Genomic DNA, 21,065 nt, shown 5'->3' on the forward strand with positions numbered 1-21,065 from the left:
AGTTTGATCGAGCAAGAATAGTGGCCTTACATCAAGAAGGTTAATCTAATCACCACATTGCCCTTGATCTGAATATGTCACGGACTTCGGTGAGGCGGATAGTGGCCCTTTTCCAGGAAACTGGTAGCGTTGGGCGAAGACCAGTCACGGGTCTAAAGAACTGAAGACAATCAAAGATCAGATTGAAAATCGAAGGCCACCTTTCGTTTTAAATTTCAATGAGATCTGCGATTTTCTATAGAACACCCTTAATACTACAAACCCTGAAATAATCGCACCAGATTATTGAAACAAACCATCATCTGAATTACTCAAATTTCTCTATAAAAATATACAAAATAAAACCTTAAAAAATAATATCACAAGACTTGAGAAAAAATTATTTACTACCAACATCTCAACTACACATTTTCTCAGCATTAAATTTGGAATAAATTAACTGATATAATATAATGCATCTAAATGTTCTTGTTTTTAAGTCTCTTCTGTTTTAAAATTAGTTTTTAAAAGAAAGATAAATTTTGACGTTTCGACTTTTCTCTAAGTCTTTATCAAAATATGATATTGACACTGACAATTTGCTTATTTATATTGATCTATAGATCACCTTCATCGTGAATATCAAAATAAGGATAAAATCAACTTAGAACTTTGTTCCAATGAGAAAAATTAATTTTTCCTTGGTTTCCACATCTCAAATATATTAAATTTATTAGAATTTACAAAATAGAGCTATAAATTTTACTTGAATTATTTAAATCTTTTTTATCATTTATAGCTTTTTCGTTCTTATGAATGTGAACCATTTCTAAAAATTCTCTTTTTCGTGTATTAGATTCCGTTTCAAGAATTTTTGAATCTTCTTTTTTTGGTGTTTTAGATTTTAATTTAGTGAAATATTTGGATAATGTATTATGTCTTTTATGACTTATACTAATATCATATTTATTGAAATAATTCAATAATTGTTGGGAAAGTCCTTGAACATATGGTAAGGAAAATTTTTTTATGTTTTCATGTTTCGTTTCTGTTTTTTAATTGATCGTAGTATCTGTTTATCCTTTTCTTGAATATGTTATTTATCATTTTTAAACAGCCAATACCCTTGGATATTAGATACGGTCATCATACCCATATTTAGGACAACCCCAATAAATGCGGTAAACTTTTCTTCTGTAGTATCTACCCACGTATGCCATGTAGACAACCTCTTCTGTGCTATTTTATGTCTAGCATAGTTTTTGTTTGTTCCACTATTTTTATTATTGGCTCATCGATAAAAAAGAGCTTGAAAAAATCTATAGGTTTGGTACAAGTATCTGGAATTTGTGAACCAACCATTTTTTCCCCAGAAGTAAATAGAATCCTGTCTGATACCTGATAGTGGAATGTAGCATCCTACCATGGACCAAAATTACCAGGTTGTGTTATAATCCCGTCGTTTTCATTGCTGCTTGAACTTGATGGTAAAGGTATGATTCTCTGTCTTTTAGTAACTATAATATCACTACCACTCCTAGAGTCACTTTCTTCACTAATATTATCACTATCCAATCTATCATTGTCAGGTGCGTCAGTATTCCAATTTCAATTGTGTTAGTTATAAAGCTGAGTAATATTAGGTTTGTTCCAACCCATCAAAAAAACCGTCCTTGGTACGGTGACGACTCTGCGCAATAGAGATTACGTGTTCCAACCGGGCGGTTACCGTTATATTAACGATTCTGTTTTGCGTTCCAACCGACTTAGGTATCGTTTGTGAACCGTTTCAGGGACGGTCTTTTCTGTACTTGGTTCTGTTACAAGAACCGTGCATAGCCGGATATTGCGCTGAAAATATCTATAAACACTTCCGATAACCATTCCAAAACGGTCCCGACTAGCAGGTTGGAACAAACCTATTCAAAACGCAAAAATGCTGCACATGTGAACTGAAGTGGTTGTAATATATACATCAGCGGATATAAAACAAACAGCTTACGATGTATGAGTATAAAATAAATATCATATTATCTTTTATTTTTACATAAACTTGTCCTCAACGAAGGTTAAGAAAGCAATTTAAAAATATTAGAAAAGAGCCTAGGGAATGACAGACCGGCAAACCAGCTTAATGATAAGACATAAGTATGCCGCCTATACCGCGACATACGAGTGTAAAGATTAAACGTATTGCGGCGACTATACGGCGGCATACGAGCGCAACGGTAAAACGCATCTTGCCCCTCCTACGGCGACATACGAGTGCAAAGGGTTAATGCCTTACAACATAAAAACATCTTGTTTCTGTGGATTTGTGAGTTAACCAGATGCGGGAGAAAAAAAATAATTGCATTTTTGAAATCAGCCTGAAAAACTGATCTATTTTCATTTCATCATAGATTTTGATGCAGGGTGGTGTAATCTAAGTTTTTTATTTATTTATTGAACGTATATGTCAAATAAAATGTGAATGTGATTAATTTCCTTGAAGAGTATTAACGAAAAAAAAAAACATTTCAATTAAAATTCGAGTGAGTTATCCTATGAGAACTCTTAAATTATTTCATTTCCCAAACACCAAAGTGAGTTGTTTATGGAAAAACTTTTTTCTTGAAAGTAAAGTAGTTTTTGAAATATCATACATTTACTTACGTGTTCTTGGATTTTTACTTCTTGAAACTTAATAAACTTTGATCCCCTTGTTTGTAGGTATAATCGACCACCGGATCTATTGGTTTTACAATCTGCACTTTGACACATATCTGCAGGCATAAAACTTAAAGCATTTATAGGTTGATAAGTTTCGGCTCCACATTTATCACACGTATATGTGGCCACACACATCATAGGTTTTACTTCCGTACACCTGGTTACAATACCTCGAACAGTAACTAAATGACCCACATGTTCAGCTTTGATTTCTCTTATAGGCACTGTCTTACTTGTACTAAGATTTTGAAAATAAATTTCACTAAAAAAGAAAAATATTCAGTTCAATATGTTTAAATTATATTAGTATATATATTCAAAAGAGAAGGGAAAAATAATTACAAACAGGTGATGGAATATCCATGGTATAGGAGAAAGAAATGACATTGGTTCAAGACTGATACACTTCTGTTCAGAAAATGAGCTAGTTATAGGTGGCAAGCTCTTTCGACATAATAGTCTAGGAGCTGTCAATCTAAAAAGGCCCCTCATACCATGCATGTAATTTTTTTATGAAAATTGATAATTCAAAACTGTTTCTCTCTCATGGTATGAAATTGTTTGTGCTCAAGTGTATTCGATAGAAAAATTTTATTCCCTCTCGGAATAAATTAACACAAACCAATTTTTTTGACCGGGATAGTCGGGCAAACCTTTTTTTAAAGTACGTGATGAGGGAGGAAATTTCTCCCTCCTTACATAACATGATTTTTTTACTTCTGACTCCAAATAAAATACTACGAATGATAGCTGATGCTCCATGGTATGTGTCAAACCAGACCCCTCATGATGACCTCAGACCTTTGTACAGGACGTAATTGCAGAACACAGTACAAAACACCATAAAAGGCTAGAATCACACAGTAACCCCTTACTCCATCCCCTCTAAGAAATACCCAGCTGATAGAAGACTCAAAAGTAATTGGCTAGCTGATCTAACAAACGAATAAAGAGGTCATATCACTGGAAAAGACCTTATCAAGCCAAGAGGAGCCCACAGGCCCCTGAGCCAACCTACTAGCTTATAGAACTGTTATGGTTTTGATTTTGATAGAATTGTATAGAAATATGTATTCTAGATTATATTCATTGACTATAATTCTATTTATCGAAAATGAGGTTGGAGTCAGGAGTTTGCTGGATATTTCCCGCCATTACTGATCCCGCAAACTAAGATAATCTTAAAGTAGACATTGAAACGAACAAAATAAAAAAACATGTTACGTAATGAGGGAGAAATTTCCTCCTTCATCACATAATTTAAAAAAAGCTTTGCCCGACTCTCCCGGCCATAATATTTTGTTTGCGTAAATTTTTTCTGAAAGAGAATGAAACATTTATTGATTTTTTTAATAATTAATTTTTCCGGCGTAGCAAATCCTCGAAAAATCTCGCGTTCTTAATTCCTATAGTTTTGAGCTATCAATTTTCATAAAAAAAATATGACATGCACGATATGAGAGGACTTTTTAAATTGACAGCTCAGGACTATAACGATAGACATGGACAAGGACCTTCCAGAAGGAAAAACAAAAAAAACAAACAGATCACATACTCCAACCGAAAACAGAAATGAAAAAAATTAACATAAAGGAATTGGAAAATTTTGTTATTCTGAACAATTACACAAAAAAATTGGAAAGACGTTCGCAAATTCAAGTATGTTTGACAAATCACAATGTAATAGACATATGGAAATCATACAGTCATATTTAGAGAAACTGCAGCACAAACATTGGGTTATAAAAACAAGAATGACCAACTGTGGATAACTGTAGAAACGAATACCAAAATAACAGAAAGAAAATATTTGAAAAACCTATTATTGAACTTACAAGAAGAAATCTAAAAGAGAAAACTTGCTAGAAAAATATAACATAAAAAAAATTGAAGTGAAAAGAAGTGCCAGGCAAGACTATTCACGGACAAAATGGCTCGAAAAGCAGAAGCAGCTAATACACATAGAACAGAAACACTATATGAAATAACCAAAAAATTGAAGGGTAACAAAAATCTGCCACAAAGAATAAAATTCAGACAAATCAGGAAAAGTGTATTCCAATCAAAGACATAGAACAAAGATGGGTTACAATGCAATAAATTCCCCAAAAAGAGGAAAATCAGAAAGCAATGACAGTTTTCCAGCAGAACTAATTCATTTTTTTGCTAGACAAGAAAAATAAAATTACCCTACAATGGATTCCAGGACACACTGAGGCGAAAGGAGATGAGATAGCTGAGAAGCTCGTTAAAGTGGAGGCAGACAAGCCCTTTATGGGATTCGAACCTTTTTGTTGTATCAGCTACAGAACAATGGAAAAAGCATTGGAAAAGAAGGTAGATAGGAGCAAAACAAATTACTGGGACAACCTACAGGGACTGAGACAGGCAAAGACTCTTCTGGGAAACTATAACCAGAGTAGATCTGCTGAATTTATCAACAAGAGCAATCTACAAATACTAACAGGAGTTCTATCGAGGCACTGGGATTAATGGATCAGCTGTAAACACTGGGTTCTCCAGTATCGCAACAAGAAAGGGGGACACAATAGATCCTTTGGGTCACAGTGAATACAAGACTCCAAATCTATATATACATACATCTACTCCTCAATAAAATCTGGAATGATGAGAGAATCCCAGAAGTTTGGAATAAAGGAGCAATGATCAAACTACCAAAAACATTGAACTTGTGCAATTGTGAAAACTGGAGTCCCATCGCGTTATTGAACATTGTAAGATCAAGGCTAGAATTATTCTATAAAGAATCAGAGAGTCACTAAATGACAAACTATGACAAGCTGGATGCAGAAATGGTAATTCTTGCACTGACCATATTGCATCAGTGAGAACAATACTGCAGCAAAGAAAAGAGCAAAATAAAGATATCTGGTTAAATTTTATAGACTTCGAAAAAGTAATAAATAAACAGAGAAGTAATGTGGAAAATCTTGAAATCAAACGGACTATCAGATAAATACACCAGAATAATATAAATTTTTTTATAACAATTGCACAGCCAGGAAACAACACGACTATTATGCCAGCAAATCAAATAGAAAATGGAGTAAGACAGGATGTGTTCTGTCGCCAAACCCTGTTTAATATTGTAATAGATTGGATCAGAGGTGGGGAACCTTTTTACCATTAGAGGCCACATTTAAATTAGTCAGCAATAAGAGAATAGCTGATTGAGCTAAGAAAGCGACTTTTGTGAAATTATTATAGTTTTTCTATAGATTTAACAATTTATTGCATTATATAAAAAAATAAAATATAATACTACAAAATTTTAAATATAATATACATATAAAATATAAAAAAATACAATAAAAAATATTTTTTTATTCACATATTTGGATCAAGCTTCGTAACACACAGCTTTAATTGATCCTCTAAATGTTCATCTGTAATTTGCGTTCTTAAATTTGTTTTTATTCATGACATGAGAGAAAATGTTGTCTCGCAACAGTAGGTACTTCCGAAGCAGGAAAGGCGAGCATGTTCTCGAAGACATGGATATTCAAGAGCACTTTTCTAGATTTCTATGGGATCCTTTTTAGCGTTAAAAAGGGATTTGATGATACTATCTTCCCCTAAATCAATTAACTCCATTTGTAGTTCTGCAGAAATCAGAAAATCTATTAGTATACTCTTCTATTGAACAATCCATATTGATCGAATATTTTATTTTCACAGTTCTGCTCATTTAACATTTTAGTTAGCTCCGGGAAGTGATGTGCAGATATTTCCGATCTACAAAGCAATGTTTTGAAAAATTATAATTTTTTTCTAAACACTTGGATCTTTTGCCACATTTCATAAATATACATCGTTTCACCTTGCAGGCAAATATTTAAATTGTTTTGTTTTGTCATCTTATCAGACAAAAATGCAAGATTTCTGAGAAATACTTCATCTGATATATCACATTGTTTTCCTTGTTCTTGATAAAAGTTTAAAATTTGTCGTCGTAAAGACAAAACTTTTATCAAAACCTGACCTGTTGATAGCCAGCGAACCTTGCAGTAGTATGGTAGGTCAACACTATACGTTTCCTCATCTAAAGAGAGCATCTGCCGAAATTCACGATGATGCATTGCATTTACGCGAATATAGTTGACAATGGCAATGGTTCTATCCAGAGTGTCTTGCAAAATGGTAGATTTTGCTGATGCAAAATGCAGTGAAATGATATCAATTTTTTTAAGTTTAAGTTTTCCTTTTTTAACAAAGCAATGAATCCTTTTTTACCTCTCATGGAAGGTGCACCATAGGTGGCTGACTAAATTACTGACATTCAATTGTAATTTATTACATACTTCTTTGAAGTTTTCGAAAATATCGGCTCCGCGAGTTTTTCCAGTTAGTTTACCCAGCGCAAGTAGTTCTTCGTAACATTGAAAATCTTTAGTTATAGCACGAATAAAATATAAAACTTGTGCCGAATCTATTTAATCAGTGCTTTCATATAAAGCAATTGAAAAATAAACATCTTCATTTCGTATAATTGTATGAAGTTACTCTGTTACATTTTGCGCTAATTTGTGCTGTCGATCTGTTACAGTCCTTTTTGAAAGAGATAATTGTTTGTATTTGTCGACATTTGTTGAATCTAACATACTCACTGCTTCAACAATACATTCTTTCAATTATTTCAATGTCACTAAACATTTTGTCCATTTTCCAAGTATATATACTATTTTATACGTAACAGCAACTGCAGCGGAATTTTGATTTACAAAGGCACTAAAAGATGCCTGCTGATGATACTTCTCATTTTTCAACTTTTGAAATGCAGCTTTTCGTGATTCACCTTCTAAAGCAAAATATTTATGTTCTTTATGAGTCAAGTAGTGTTTATTTGCATTTGATTTTTTTAAATTACTTAAAACTGTATTGCACCACAAACACATCATTTTACCTTTCTCAGCAGTAAAGAAAAAATCTAACTCCCATTCTACATTAAATGTACTGTTTTCATCACCTAATTTTCTTCTCTTACTATTTGACATGATGGATAAAAAAACGAATATCAAATAATATCTTTAACAAAGTGTATACTTTCTAGAAATACAATAAAACCGTGTTATAAGCACGCACTGTTAACTACAGTTTGCTGAAGATCGCTACAGGGAAGCGTTGAGAGATGCGAGTCAGAGAAGCCAAAGCAAGGTGTGACACTCAAATGGGAGATCTGAAAACAGAGTTTTGTTTACTTCTTAGACACTTAGACTTAGTTGACACTGCTGCAACCAATCAATATTGATGTAAACATATCACCTGCTAGCATGTGGCTGCTCTGTATGACAAATTTTGTAAATAGTATTTTGTAATTTTAATTTATTTTCAAATAAATATTACATAGAACATTATTCGTTTCTTTTATATATATAAATTACATAAACATTGTGGAATTTTCAGTAAAGCGAAAAATTATTTATTTGGATATAAAACCAACATTTCGGCAATACTCTGAAAAAAACATAATTGATTTCTGAAATTCTGAAATCTCCGAATAAATAATTTTTCACTTACCTGAATATTCTAAAATTTTTTAATTCCCAATATTCCTTCTAAATAAAAAAAGAAAAAGTAAGAAAAAAGAAAAAACACACACACATAAGCCAGCTTTTTTTTCGTTTAGTTCATTCTTATTGCAACTTGGGAGCGCTAAAAACTGTTTAAAAAATTAACATTGAGTGTCCAAGTCTGAAAAGGATGGTCTTTGGGCCAGAGCCCTGCTCATGCGTGTTAGGGTCCGTTTCAGACTAGTATTCTAACGTCATGTTACAATATGACTGTCTTTGGCGGGATTTTTCGCGCAACTGTCATGGCGTTGATGTACAATAATTGTTTGAATCGAACTCTACCATTTTGTACTAGGTGGCAAAGGGCCACACAAGAACCTCGAGGAGGCCGCAAGTTCCGCATCTATGGATTGTATAATGATGAAAACAGAGAATAAAAAGTCAGAAATTAACTGGGACCTATTAAAAAAATTGCAAGATTTGAATTTGCAGATGATATATGTTTATTAACAACAAATAGAAATCAAAAGCAAGAGAAAACCCACAGGCTACCTAATAATACAATACCAGTGGGACTGAACATAAACAGCAAAAAATAGAACAATTTTTCTATTTAGGCAGCATAATAAATACACATGGTCATTGTATAAAATATGGTCTTAAACAAGTATCTCAATAACAACAAAACTAAGGCTGTTTTAGAGCAATGTAGTATATGTTCCATTATATGGGACTAAAACTTGGACATATAATAGGAAGATGTTCCTAACGGCAAAATCATCTGGCCAAATAGGATAGGTAATGAACTTCCTTGGAACATAACGAAAGATGATAAAATATACAAGCATTTAATTATAATTCAACAGGCAGAACAAAAAGAGGCAGATCTGTAAAAATGTGGAGAATAACCATCGAGAAAGAGCTACCACAGATAAACACCAAAAGAACCCTTGTTAATAAAAAAAATATATATCCACCTTATTGTGGCACCGACAGGTGCCCTTTGCTCTACTAGGAGCTATTTAACGACAATCCAATTGCCAGAATAATTGAATAGTAGATATTCAAACAATGTATCAAAGACTGTAGCTCTGAAGATTGTAATAAAGTTTCTATAAGTTTTAATGAAATTAAAGTTCATAGTACTTACTAACGACGCATTAATTCGGGCGGGAACTTATTTCTTGCCTCTCGATGTTCATTGGGTTGTTGTAATCTATTTTCCATCATTAAACGATGTTCAATGTAAACATCTAAAGCATCTTTGGCAACTACATCTTTCTGTACAAATGTAGGTAAAAGTTCAAACACAATGTCACTCATCATAACATTGTACCTTCTGGTATTTTCTTGAATAGCTTTGGCCAAATCATCATTAAACTCACTTATATCATCAAGTTCTATCCACATACCGACTTGTTCTCGATGTGCTAACTTAGTTAGTTGATTGGAATATTTAAAATATTTGTTACCAGAGTTATCTTGTACGCAATATTCTAACAAGAAAATTTTGAGCTGCTCTGTGGTGGAAAAATATAGTTGGTGTTTTTTTGCATTTAAATTATTTTATCACTTACCCTTATCTGCATCGTAGTCTCTTCTATCCATTTTAATAATTCTATAAAGGCTGTTATATGTATAAACAATTTAAATACACTTTTATGTTAATATCCTTATAAACCGTCTTTAACACCTAAGAATACACAAATAACGCGGGAAACAATCTGTAATTCTCTTCTTCTTTTTTGAAGCATGCATAGTATAGATCTTAAAACTGATTGTAGTTTTATGTTCGGAATTGGAAACAATTAGCACAGAAAAAGGAATTTTTGATGTAAAATAAAGTTGATACATAAACCGATATGTACTGTCTTAACGTGTGAAAGTGAAACATTTAAAATAGTTGTCGAACCGAACTGCTTATGAAGTTCTACTGATCATATAAATACAAAATTTCATTATTTTTCTAACCCAACCTAAATGCAACAACAAAGGCAGTCAAAAGACTGTTCATGCTAATAGTTTGGCAGTGTAAGACACTGACTTAAAGGGTCACTGTACCTCCCGGAATTTTGCGAAAATACCCGCTCTGACGTGGTATCTATGGGTAGGCATCCGCCCCAGATCAAGAATAGTTCACCAATAGGATTGCTCAATAAACTGAATGTGTCTGCCATGTGCGTGCGAAAAATCGCCATACGTGACGTCACCTGCAGACCTCGACCGGTCTTAACTCTTTGTTGAGCTAGACTATTTGATGAGTTTAAAGGCCAATTTTAACAAAAATACAGTTATTTTTTTAAGTTTTATTCATTATTATGAATTAATATTAATTTAAAATCCAATTTCCAATTATTCAGTTAATTTTAAGTTCCATTTATAATAGGTATACAATGAAGAAAAGAAATTAAAGAAAATGAATTATTTTATATAAGTTTGTTCACTTCCTCCTTTGCATTTCGTTTGGCCAGTCTTTCTTCTCTGGAACTGATGCTTGAACTACTAGCTTCACTTGTTGATTTTTTTGAATACAATCCCAAAGTAGGAACAGCGGTTTTTTTCAATATTTTTCGTAGTGGTAAACCTAAAATACATATACATATTATATATATTTATGAACAAATTGAGTTACTAAATTTCATTACCAAAATCATTTTGGGACAGTATAGACTTTGAAAGCTATAAACTATTACACTAAACAATTAAATAATTCACCAACCTAATAATTCATTCTATAAGTCTCTTTCATAATCCTTTTCTGTGAAATGAACTGAGCAGATGTAGCTAGTATCAGGGTTAAATTTATCTTCTCGTTTGCATCGTAATATCCATTCTTTTCTCATAGTTTGGGAAACAAGATCTTTAGCTTTGGGAAACCGATGAAATATAAAATATTCATGTTCTTGCTGCCTTGTTTTATAGGTATTACCACAACCATACACAGCACAACGTGTACCAGGCATTTTGATTTTTGGACATATACTACATGCACTAAAATCAAACAAAGTTTCATTTAGCAAAAAAAAGTAAAATAAAAATCTAGATTAGTTGCTGGACAAATGCAAACCAACCGACCAAAAACGCTGTTATGATTCGCCCATTTTTTTAATTTTTTATTGTGGTGTATAAAGAATAGAAATTTAAATAAGCCAATTAAATTGTCATTTCTGCTCAGCTGGTTTTCTTTCAGCCAGTAACTGACTTGGATTTTAATTTTTATTTTGCTATTTAAATCCAGCTTTAATATAACAAAACATTTTTACCTACCCTTGAAAGTCTCACAAGATTATTTTGCCTTAAACAATAATATTGTCTTTGTTCACTATTCTCCACATATATAATACACACAAATAATAGTTTTTAAAACGTAGAACTAAGTAAAAAACGAATTTCCAACTCTTCAATCACTTGTACGACCTTTTCGAATTAACAAAAACACAAGCAATACCGCACAGCGTAAATGGTAAACAAGCCGTCGAGGTCTGCAGGTGACGTAAGCATCACTTGACCTTGGCTCAAGAATTGGCGTATGTACGTCTTATGGGATTGATCAATCCTATTGGTGAACTATTCTTGGCCCCAGATCAACTATATTATGTCAAATGTCAATGCTGTTCTGTGATTGACTGGTCATTATAGCCTGTTACTTACAGTCAAACATACAAGCTTATTAGTTTTGCTAATGAACCAAGAGAGTGCGCTACGGTGCAGTTCCTCTCTGCACCAGCAAGTTTCCATACCCTGATCCACATTATGTATAAAGTCTAAAGAGTCTAAAGACTGAAGCTTGCGGTTTTCATACTTTTTTCGTAAAAATAGCTGATTGGTATTGAATTTTAGTGTAAAATCTATGTGATGGGTAAATCGTTGACAACTGCTCAATAGAAATCTATATTTTTCTCTATGAAATTATTTAGTAATACCTCACAACTCTTAATTATTCTATGTAACAAACTGAGTAGAATAAATTGTGGAAGTATTTTTTTTTTCCAATTTCGTAACTTAGTCCAAAGATTATATACTCGACTTAGTCGAAGAAATGAAAAAATAGAAACAATAAAACTTTTTGAAAATACTTACTATTCAATTATGTTTATTCAGATAAGTATGAGCGAAATTATTTGAATACCATTAAAACCATCAAACTTTATTCATATTTCAGGTAGTTTAGTAATTACGGGTTTATTGTGGGGCTGGACAAATCCATTAATTAAGAAAAAATCTGAAGGGATCGTCAAAATTCAAGCAAGTAGCCGAATAGCTCAATTTATTTTAGAATTGAAGTTTTTAGCTACAAATTTTGAGGTAACAGTTTCCATTTTTCAGTTTATTACTAAATAATAGAATATGGAAATTTTTGTACTATTAAATACCTGATTTTATCATTCTAAGATACGTTATCTATGACATTAATAATATGAAGTTTTTCAGTACCTGTTTCCATTGCTATTGAATCAAATAGGGTCAGTAATGTTTTACTTTACTATAAATATTGCAGATTTGACTTTAGCAGTACCGGTGGCAAATTCTTTAGCATTTGTTTTTACTGCTGTTTCTGGTTGGTTTCATCAAGGGGAATTGCCAAATCTAGGTAAATTATTTGTTTTCCTTCAATCTTTCATGTATATCTTTTTATTGACATTTATATTTTAATTTTATTTTATATCTTCAATGTTTCGCATTATCAAAAGAGTTATAACTAATATTATCTAAAACCATGGTTAAAAATGCTTTTTCAAATTAAACACCCATAAAGGCATTCAGAATATTAAAATCTCGTCAACAGTGACTAATGAGTAATCCAGTATAACTTGATCTGATAAGAGTTTTAAATTTAAAACTAAGTTATACTCATCAGCATTCTTTAGGTTCTGTAGAATAGATTGCACCTAAGCTTATTGTACCCACATAAGCTCTGTTTCTATACTAGCAAACACTAAACTAACTCAAAGAGCTTGATCCTCTTCAAGTTTTCTTTCTAACCCAGTATTATCAAGGAGCTGGATAGTCTCGACATTGACATGATGGAATCTTTTTTCATGACTCTTTGCTAATTTCTTGGTGGTCTGGTCAATTTACTATTGAGAATGTACTGAGGGTATTCTACTTTGTTATTCAGTGCTTTGTTTGGGAATCTTCGAATGATTGCTAAGTTGCTTGTACTTGCTTTGGTGCATCTCCATAGTTGGATACTATACATAAGTTCATACAGTTTCAAGTATCTGCTTATAAAGTATAACCTTATTATTTAGACACTGAGTGGAGTTTCTTTCAATTAGTCAGTACATTTTTCTATATTTCACTTAAAGCTCTTCTCTTTTCTTAGTAGCAAAACCTGAGTATTTTGCTGAGTTTTAGTGTGAAATCAGGTTATTATTTATTCTGATTGGAATTTGATCTATCCTTTTGTTTGTGAAGTTAATATGAACTGATTAAATTTCATTAAGTTTAATGGTCCATCTCTTCGTTCAGTCATAGATACAGTGGACAAACGTTTTTCTCTTTTAATGATCTCTCTATAATATTGGTTACTCTATGAATTTGGTCAATCGTCGAATGTTTATTTCTAAATCCAAATTGGTGATTAGGGATAAGGTCTCTTTACAGATAAGCAGTTTTAGTCTTTTAAGTAGGATTTTCTCAAATAGTTTCGACATAATATGCAGTAATGAGATCAGTTTGTAAGATGATGCTTTATGTGGTGGTTTTTCTGGCTTGGGCTTCATTATAACTTCCACACTTTTCCAAAGGTTGTGTACATACTTAATTCTGAAGGCAGCATTTATTAGGTTAGTTGAACTATTGCTTTTTCCGGTAGTTGTTTCAAAATTTCTCTAGTAATTAGGTCAAAACCTTTTTGGATTCATATTTTCTTTAATTTCGGTTATTACTTCTTTGGTAGAGGCAAACTCTATTTCTTCATCAACCGTTAATAAGTAATGCCACATAATACTTCAGTGAAAAGTAACATTAGAAATCAGTTACCTACCCTAGATTTTCAACAATGTTCAAACTAAGTCCAAAAATTAATTAAATTACAATAAATTTGACACACGTTTTTAATATTGTTTATGTTGAGGTAGACTGATTCTTGATGTTACTGATGAATACAGTTTGGAGAGAATTTATGGCAGAAGGTCAATAGGATGCTGTCAGTATAAATTTATCTAGCATTGGAGTTCAGCAGTGGAAAATATAAGCACAATATTGTAGGAGGCGACTAAGAGACCCAGAGCTGTAGGGTTAAAGAACAAAAACCTTATAAACTTTGTATATAAGTTGATTATATTCAATTTCTCCACATATCTCTGAAAAACGTGGCAAAAAACCTCACAGAATATTTAGAGAAGGAATAACCAGGAATAAACCGAAACCTCCCTCAGATAATGATCCAATCTGGGACATACCTCAGGATAATGTGAAAGATTAGCTTTTAAAAAAAATTGCTTCAAAACTAAGCTGCAGAAGTCAATGAGATCAAAACGTCATATAAGAAATTAATGGGCCCAGAACCAAACACAAAAAATGCACAAAAGAAGAAATATCACAAACAGGAGATTTTCATCTTGTCCAATATACATTAGATTAGAGGGAAATTAATAATTAACAGACTTGCTAAAGTAGAGGCGGATAAACCCTTCTTAGAATTTGAACCCTTTTGTGAAATCGGCTACAGAACAATAGAGAAAAAAAATGATTTGGATATGAAAAAATTAGTTACTGGAATAATTTGCAGAAGCTGTGACAGGCAAAAATATTCCAGGGAAGGAATAACCAAAAAATAACTATTGAATGTATCAATAAAGGTAAAATCTCATCCAGAATATTTAGAGGAGTCACCAGAAATAAACTGAAACCATCTTCAGAAAATGATCCAATCTGGGAATTTCCTCAGGATAAAATGAAAGATTAGCTTTGAGAAAAAATTTGCCTTAAGACTAAGCTGTGGATGTTAATGGGATCAAAATGCCATATAATAAGTGAATGGGCTCAGAACCAACCAAAGAATGTTTCAAGGAAAAGTATATGAAATTTAGAAATATATTCAGTTCAGGAAATATCGTCCAATATTCATTAAATTAGAGCTCTAAGCTCCAATGTTATAAAATCTAAGGTGTTTTGGGAATGTTTAGTAACATAAGCCACTCAAATAGTTACCCTTCAATGGGTTTCAGTCCGGGACACACTGGAAAAGAGGGAAATTAATAATAAACAGACTTGCTAAAGTAGAGGCGCATAAACCCTTCTTAGAATTTGAACCCTTTTGGAAATCAGCTACAGAACAATAGAGAAAACAGTAGAAAAGGATTCGAATATGAAAAAAATCAGTTACTGGAATAATCTACAGAAGATGTGACAGGCAAAGATATTCCTGGAAAACTAAGCAAAAAATAACTAGTGAATGTATTAATAAAAGTAAAAATAATCTACGAATACACATGGTAGACTTGTGGAGGCAGAGGACACAACATGCAGATTCTGCTATGTAGAAAGAGAAGCTCTATCCATATTCTCTTGAAGTGTGATGGACTAAACAACTCTAGAGCATTACACGAAAAGTCATTCCACATCCTGAACTTTCTGAAAGAAGAAATAAATCAACTGTAAACACTGAGCATTCACCAGTGCCACAGCAAAAAAGGGGATACAAGAGATCATTTGGGTCGCTGTGTATATCACACCCGAAAGCATATATGTAAGTTGATTATGTCAAATGATATACAGTGTTAGTGTTACTCTGGGCTTAGTGCAGTTTTAACTGATGCTAAATATCAATAAACAGTACAGTCTAGAATAATTTACAACATATATTAATATCAAATAAATTCTACTCAAATTATTTCTCAATATTATTTAGATAACTACTTAAATACTCTTGACATTAAAGTGCTTATAACTAATTGGAAATTAGTTCAAGTTTGGTGTATTTAGGTCTGATCTGCATTAATCGTTTTGATCTAGATTAGAGATTGTTTTGGGGAGCCGTTTTGTCTTTACAGCTTCTCTTCACCACCTATACCTAGAAGATATTTTGTACAAGACTCTATATATTATTGTTCTGCTTCCAAAATACATAGACTCTCAGTTAGTGGGCTTTGAAAGCTACTTGACTCTGGGTAATTTGGTATTGTTTCCAGATGCTTAAATGGTCAGACATGGGTTCATCGATGTGGAAGCATCTGATCAGGTTATATCTATAACCTCTTTTCTCATCACGTTAAAGAATGTAGACATGTTGCCTTTGTTAAGAATGTCAACGGCTTTGGAGTTTGAATATTAAAAACGATACTTACACCTCGTATTGCTATCGGTGATGCCCCATCCGATCTGGTGATGTGCGATGGTGTTACTCCCGGAGATTATCTCAGGAACGCTAACAGATATTGAACCATGGATAACTTTGTTCGATAGATATGATCAAGATCTATCTCTATGTGAAAAGTCATGATGATTGACGTATGCGCAGAAGAGTTCTGTAGTGTGCAAATGCATAATTTTTATCAAAAAAGCACGTCGCTCCAAGAAGCTTAATTCATATAGATGGCTGGCTCAGCAACGAAGGCTACACTCATGTGTGGGTCAATAACAAAGAAATATTTCTCTCTAATGGCGGGATTCATACTCAAAGAATTCTTCCGCGATAGGCATGTACCTTCAGAAGATTTGGAGGACAGAATGTAGTAAACTTGAACCAAAAATAGACCTATTCATTTCATTAATAGAAGAAATCAAAAAAGATTTTCAAATGTAAAAGTTATAGATTTAAGTTCAATTAAAATATTTTATTAAAGAAAATTATTTTTGTGTACCTTTATTTCAGTCTCTAACACAACCTAACCTAACCTATCCTAACCTAATCTATCCTAACCTAACCTTACAAAAATTACTAAATTTTCATTTTATCTATTGATTTTTCGTGTAAATAATGCATTGGCATACTTTTACCACAGAAACTCTTCTGCGCATGCGTCAATCATCATGACTTTTCACACACAAATCTTGATAAGATCTATCGAACAAAGTTATCCATGGTTCGATGTCTGTTAGCCTTCCTGAGATAATGGCTACTTCCGGTATCTCCGGAAGTAAATGTTTCCGCATAAAATAGATATAATAAATCGATTTCTCGTAATTATAGAGTTTCATGATGATCGTTGTGGGATGGCTTATCATACTTGTGCCTTATTTACGAGTATATTGAGCATGGATAATTTTTGGGAATGTCTTTAAATATTTCAATTTTCTGTAGGATACTTTTCTCTCCTATAAAAATTTCCTTTACTTTCCTTAATTTTTGTCATAATAATTTAATTTTCAAGAATTGTCTCTTACATTTTCATGACAATTTATTAAGACTTTTTATGTAATTAGTTTCTATTTATGCTTAAAACAAAATATTTTTTAGGTACGTGCCTAGGTGCTATTTGTGTAATAATTGGAAGTGCATTATGTTGTATAGGAAAAATGTAAATGATTTCTCAGTTGTTGAGAAATTTCAAAAAAAAACAACCATAAAATTTTATACTGGACGAACTATCTACAAAATATGCGATTATTTTTCATAATAAAATCTTGTTCTTTATCAAGTTTGTCCTCTACACCCTCCAAAATTTTCAGTATTATATTATGAAACGATTAGTGAATTAAAAGGTGGTCCAACTATAATGCACGATATTAATTGTGAGTCGCACCTTAACGCAAAGTGCGATAAAAAATTCCGACTAAGTACTTCAGTACAGCAGCACTAGATCTACGTGTTCAACGAGGAACTTCAGGACTTCAGATAGCTGTAAGTGCCAAGTTTCCTTATTTTTATTCCTTTTTTTTTATCTATCCTTATCAAACTCTGAGTAAGGAAGAGATAATCTAATAATTTTGAACATATAATTTTATGAACGATGTAGATAACTTATTAAATACATTTTATAAATTAAACTTAAAAGATAATTCAGATTCCGAAAAAATGGCAACTTCAAGTCCAAAAACCCTAAATTGGGAATTGTTTAAATTAAAACTAGAAAATATCAAACCGTACGACGGAAATATAAATACTTTAAATCAATTCATAAACAGATGTGAAACTTTAATAGAGACGTATTCGGTCTATAATGATCAAGATATCAATAACCATGTCTTGGAATGTATCCAAGAAAAATCAATTGATAAAGCAGAAGTGATGGTAGGAAATAGGATTGCACTAAATACCTGGTTCAAACTAAAAGAAGGTGTTTCGCAGACAGACGCGACTTAGATTGTATACTACAAGAATTGACAAGAACACGACCATATAAAAATGAGAGTCTGATAGCCTTTGAAAATAGACTTCAATTGCTGAAAAGTCAAACAATACAAAGAATCAGTAATAATTTAAATTTAGGGCAAATTGACAAAAACGTGTCAAATAAACCATTGCGAAAAAACAGCTTTGAACACCTTTATAGCAGGATGTTCAGGCATCATACGTAATAACATGTATTTAAAAAAGCCTGTATCTCTAGAGGATGCTATGGCTTATGTTGACGAGTTCGAAAATTTTGAAAAACTCTATGGCCAATTTTATGAGCCCAGAGTTAAGTATAACAATAACAATAATAGTAACAATGTTCAAACGAATCAAATAAGAAATAATAGAAATAACCAATATAGTAATTACAATTCTTTTTACCGACAATATTATGATAATAACTATAACAGAAATAACTAAGAAAACAATCAAAGATATAATAACAACAATAATTATAATAATTTTCCTAGTTAACCGATAAATGTAAATCCTATACCACAAAAGAGACAAAACTATCCAACAAACACGCAGGTTTTTGGCACCAGGAAAAACGTTTTCCGGCCCAACCAAATACCTGTAAACCGTTTACCAAGACCAGAACCGATATCTACGACATCGAGAAATTTTACTGATAGACCCAGTAGACGTGTAAAAATTAATCATAATAATAATAATACGAGTAATAATAGATATTTCCAATCAAAAAATGAACGACCAAATTTTACATCAGAAGAGTTATATAATAATAACTGTAACGATAACGAAGAAGAAGAAATAATTGATTTCCATCATTTATTTGAGTCAGACGAAAATAATGATCGAATCGTAAATTTTCGAAAAGAGCCTCGGAAAAAGAATCAAAAATACAAGAAATAAATTTTACTCCTAATGATCCATTAGCATACTTTGAAAATTTCATAGATACTAACGAACCAGAATCCAGTGAACAAGTAATTGAAATAAATTTCACATCTAATATTTTATCACCAAAAATTCAAAAAATCATAAAAATGAAAGAATCGGAATTAAATCATTGTAAAGAAATAAATGAACAAGTAGAACTAGATCTCAGTAAATTATTTGATGAAGAAGAAAAAGATAAATTAAATGTAACAGAAAAGAATTCAGAAGAAAATATTATAATGGTAGGAGAAATGAATAATGATACAAAAGGAGAATTAGAATTATTTGATAAAGTGGAATTAAATGTAGAATTACAATATACAGGATTAGATGAATTAAAAATAATGAAAGTGAAGTAAAAGAAAATGTAATAGAATTAAACAGAAAAATAAATGAAATAAATAATGATATGACAATGGAAGAAAAAGATATACCTGATGTTATAAAAATAGATAATGATATATTAGAAAAAGAATGTTATGTTATAAAATCCGAATCAAATACAAATAGGTATACAAAATCAAAATAATATGATTAATAAAAGAGACATGAATAAGGAAAATGAGAAAATGGTCATTAATTATGAAATAATAGTAATATAAGTTTAAAATATTTCTATAGAAAATTAAATGCGATATTAAATGAAAAGATAATAGAAGAACAATTTTGGAAAAATAAATATTATCATTCATTAAAATGGTACGCAATTCAAGAAATTATAAAATGGATTTTTATACAGAGACCTTTCTTTCTTTTTTATTATTATGTTATAAGAATAGATAAGATTTAGAATTAATAGATAATAAATAATTATGTTACTCATCAAGGTTTACCTTACAAAATTACAGCTGATTGTGGTTCAGAGTTCAAGAATAACGACCTGCAAGATTTTTGCAAATTGCACAGAATTGAATTACATTATACAACATCAAAAAACAGTAACTCCAATTCACCTGTAGAACGTTTTCACTCTAGTCTAATTGAACATTTCAGATGTATAAGAGAAAATAACAAATATTTAACACCTAATCAATTAATAAAACATTCAATATTGGCATATAATAATTCGATTCACTCTGTAACGCAATTTACACCATTTGAAATTATTAAAGGTAATATAAATAACCCTTCTAAATTATTATATGAAAAAATTAGAGAGAAATGCTAATATTAAAGAAAAAATAATAAATAAGAGAAATGAAAATAGAAATGATTCCCTTCCTATGAAAATCAAAATACAGCTTATATAAAAACAAAATTCCGAGATAAAAAAATACCTAAATTTAAAAAGGCAGAAATCATAAAAGACTGATACATATATTGTTAGAAACTGATAGAGGAACCTATCACAAAAACATAAGCAGAAAACCAAAAACTAAAACAGAAAAATTGTTACAGAATAATGAAGCTGACGACAGTATTAATATTACTACTACTTTACAAGACAATTAAGACATAACAATTACAAAAGTAAATAACTTATTATTACCCATTAATTTAGGAACCAATAATCTTATATATACTAAACACACTTTTATTTATTATATAGATTTAGAATTTATTCATAAACAAATTAATAATTTGAAACAATATTATTATAGTTTAAAAAATATTTTATCTCAAGCGAACGCTACAAATCCTATTTCATATCATAA

At 31.5% G+C, this 21,065-nt stretch overlaps 2 protein-coding genes and 1 long non-coding RNA gene across 3 annotated transcripts in view; 1 reads left to right on the forward strand and 2 right to left on the reverse strand.

Moving 5' to 3' along the window:
- Positions 1 to 10,230, reverse strand: part of LOC130892719 (DNA replication licensing factor Mcm7) — a 34,992-nt gene extending 24,762 nt beyond the window's left edge. The window contains exons 1-3 of the mRNA XM_057798287.1: positions 9,800 to 10,230; positions 9,373 to 9,742; positions 2,635 to 2,953 (exon numbers count right to left, since the gene is read on the reverse strand). Of these exons, the coding sequence (XP_057654270.1) occupies positions 2,635 to 2,953; positions 9,373 to 9,742; positions 9,800 to 9,830 (720 nt within the window). The 5' untranslated portion in view covers positions 9,831 to 10,230. The remainder of the gene's footprint in view (positions 1 to 2,634; positions 2,954 to 9,372; positions 9,743 to 9,799) is intronic.
- Positions 10,231 to 10,354: 124 nt separating this feature from the next.
- LOC130892720 (uncharacterized) lies at positions 10,355 to 11,694 on the reverse strand. Its single transcript, XR_009059092.1, has 3 exons — positions 11,490 to 11,694; positions 10,942 to 11,213; positions 10,355 to 10,806 (listed from the first exon to the last, which is right to left on the reverse strand). It is a non-coding gene; the product is annotated as an uncharacterized LOC130892720 (long non-coding RNA).
- A 438-nt stretch (positions 11,695 to 12,132) lies between these two features.
- LOC130892721 (transmembrane protein 234 homolog) lies at positions 12,133 to 17,805 on the forward strand. The gene is made up of 4 exons (XM_057798288.1): positions 12,133 to 12,327; positions 12,385 to 12,527; positions 12,654 to 12,813; positions 17,629 to 17,805. Exons 1-4 carry the CDS (start codon positions 12,312 to 12,314, stop codon positions 17,691 to 17,693), a joined length of 384 nt encoding a protein of 127 aa, XP_057654271.1. The 5' UTR covers positions 12,133 to 12,311; the 3' UTR covers positions 17,694 to 17,805.
- Positions 17,806 to 21,065: the final 3,260 nt, after the last annotated feature.

The sequence above is a fragment of the Diorhabda carinulata genome, chromosome 4, assembly GCF_026250575.1.
Source record: "Diorhabda carinulata isolate Delta chromosome 4, icDioCari1.1, whole genome shotgun sequence".
NCBI classification, from domain to species: Eukaryota; Metazoa; Arthropoda; class Insecta; order Coleoptera; family Chrysomelidae; genus Diorhabda; species Diorhabda carinulata.

Bases quoted from the DNA above. Each gene is read 5' to 3' on its own strand.
- LOC130892721 (XM_057798288.1), top strand. The intron at 12,528-12,653 runs GTAACAGTTTCC...GAAGTTTTTCAG, and splicing joins TTTTAGCTACAAATTTTGAG to TACCTGTTTCCATTGCTATT. The intron at 12,814-17,628 runs GTAAATTATTTG...AATATTTTTTAG, and splicing joins AGGGGAATTGCCAAATCTAG to GTACGTGCCTAGGTGCTATT.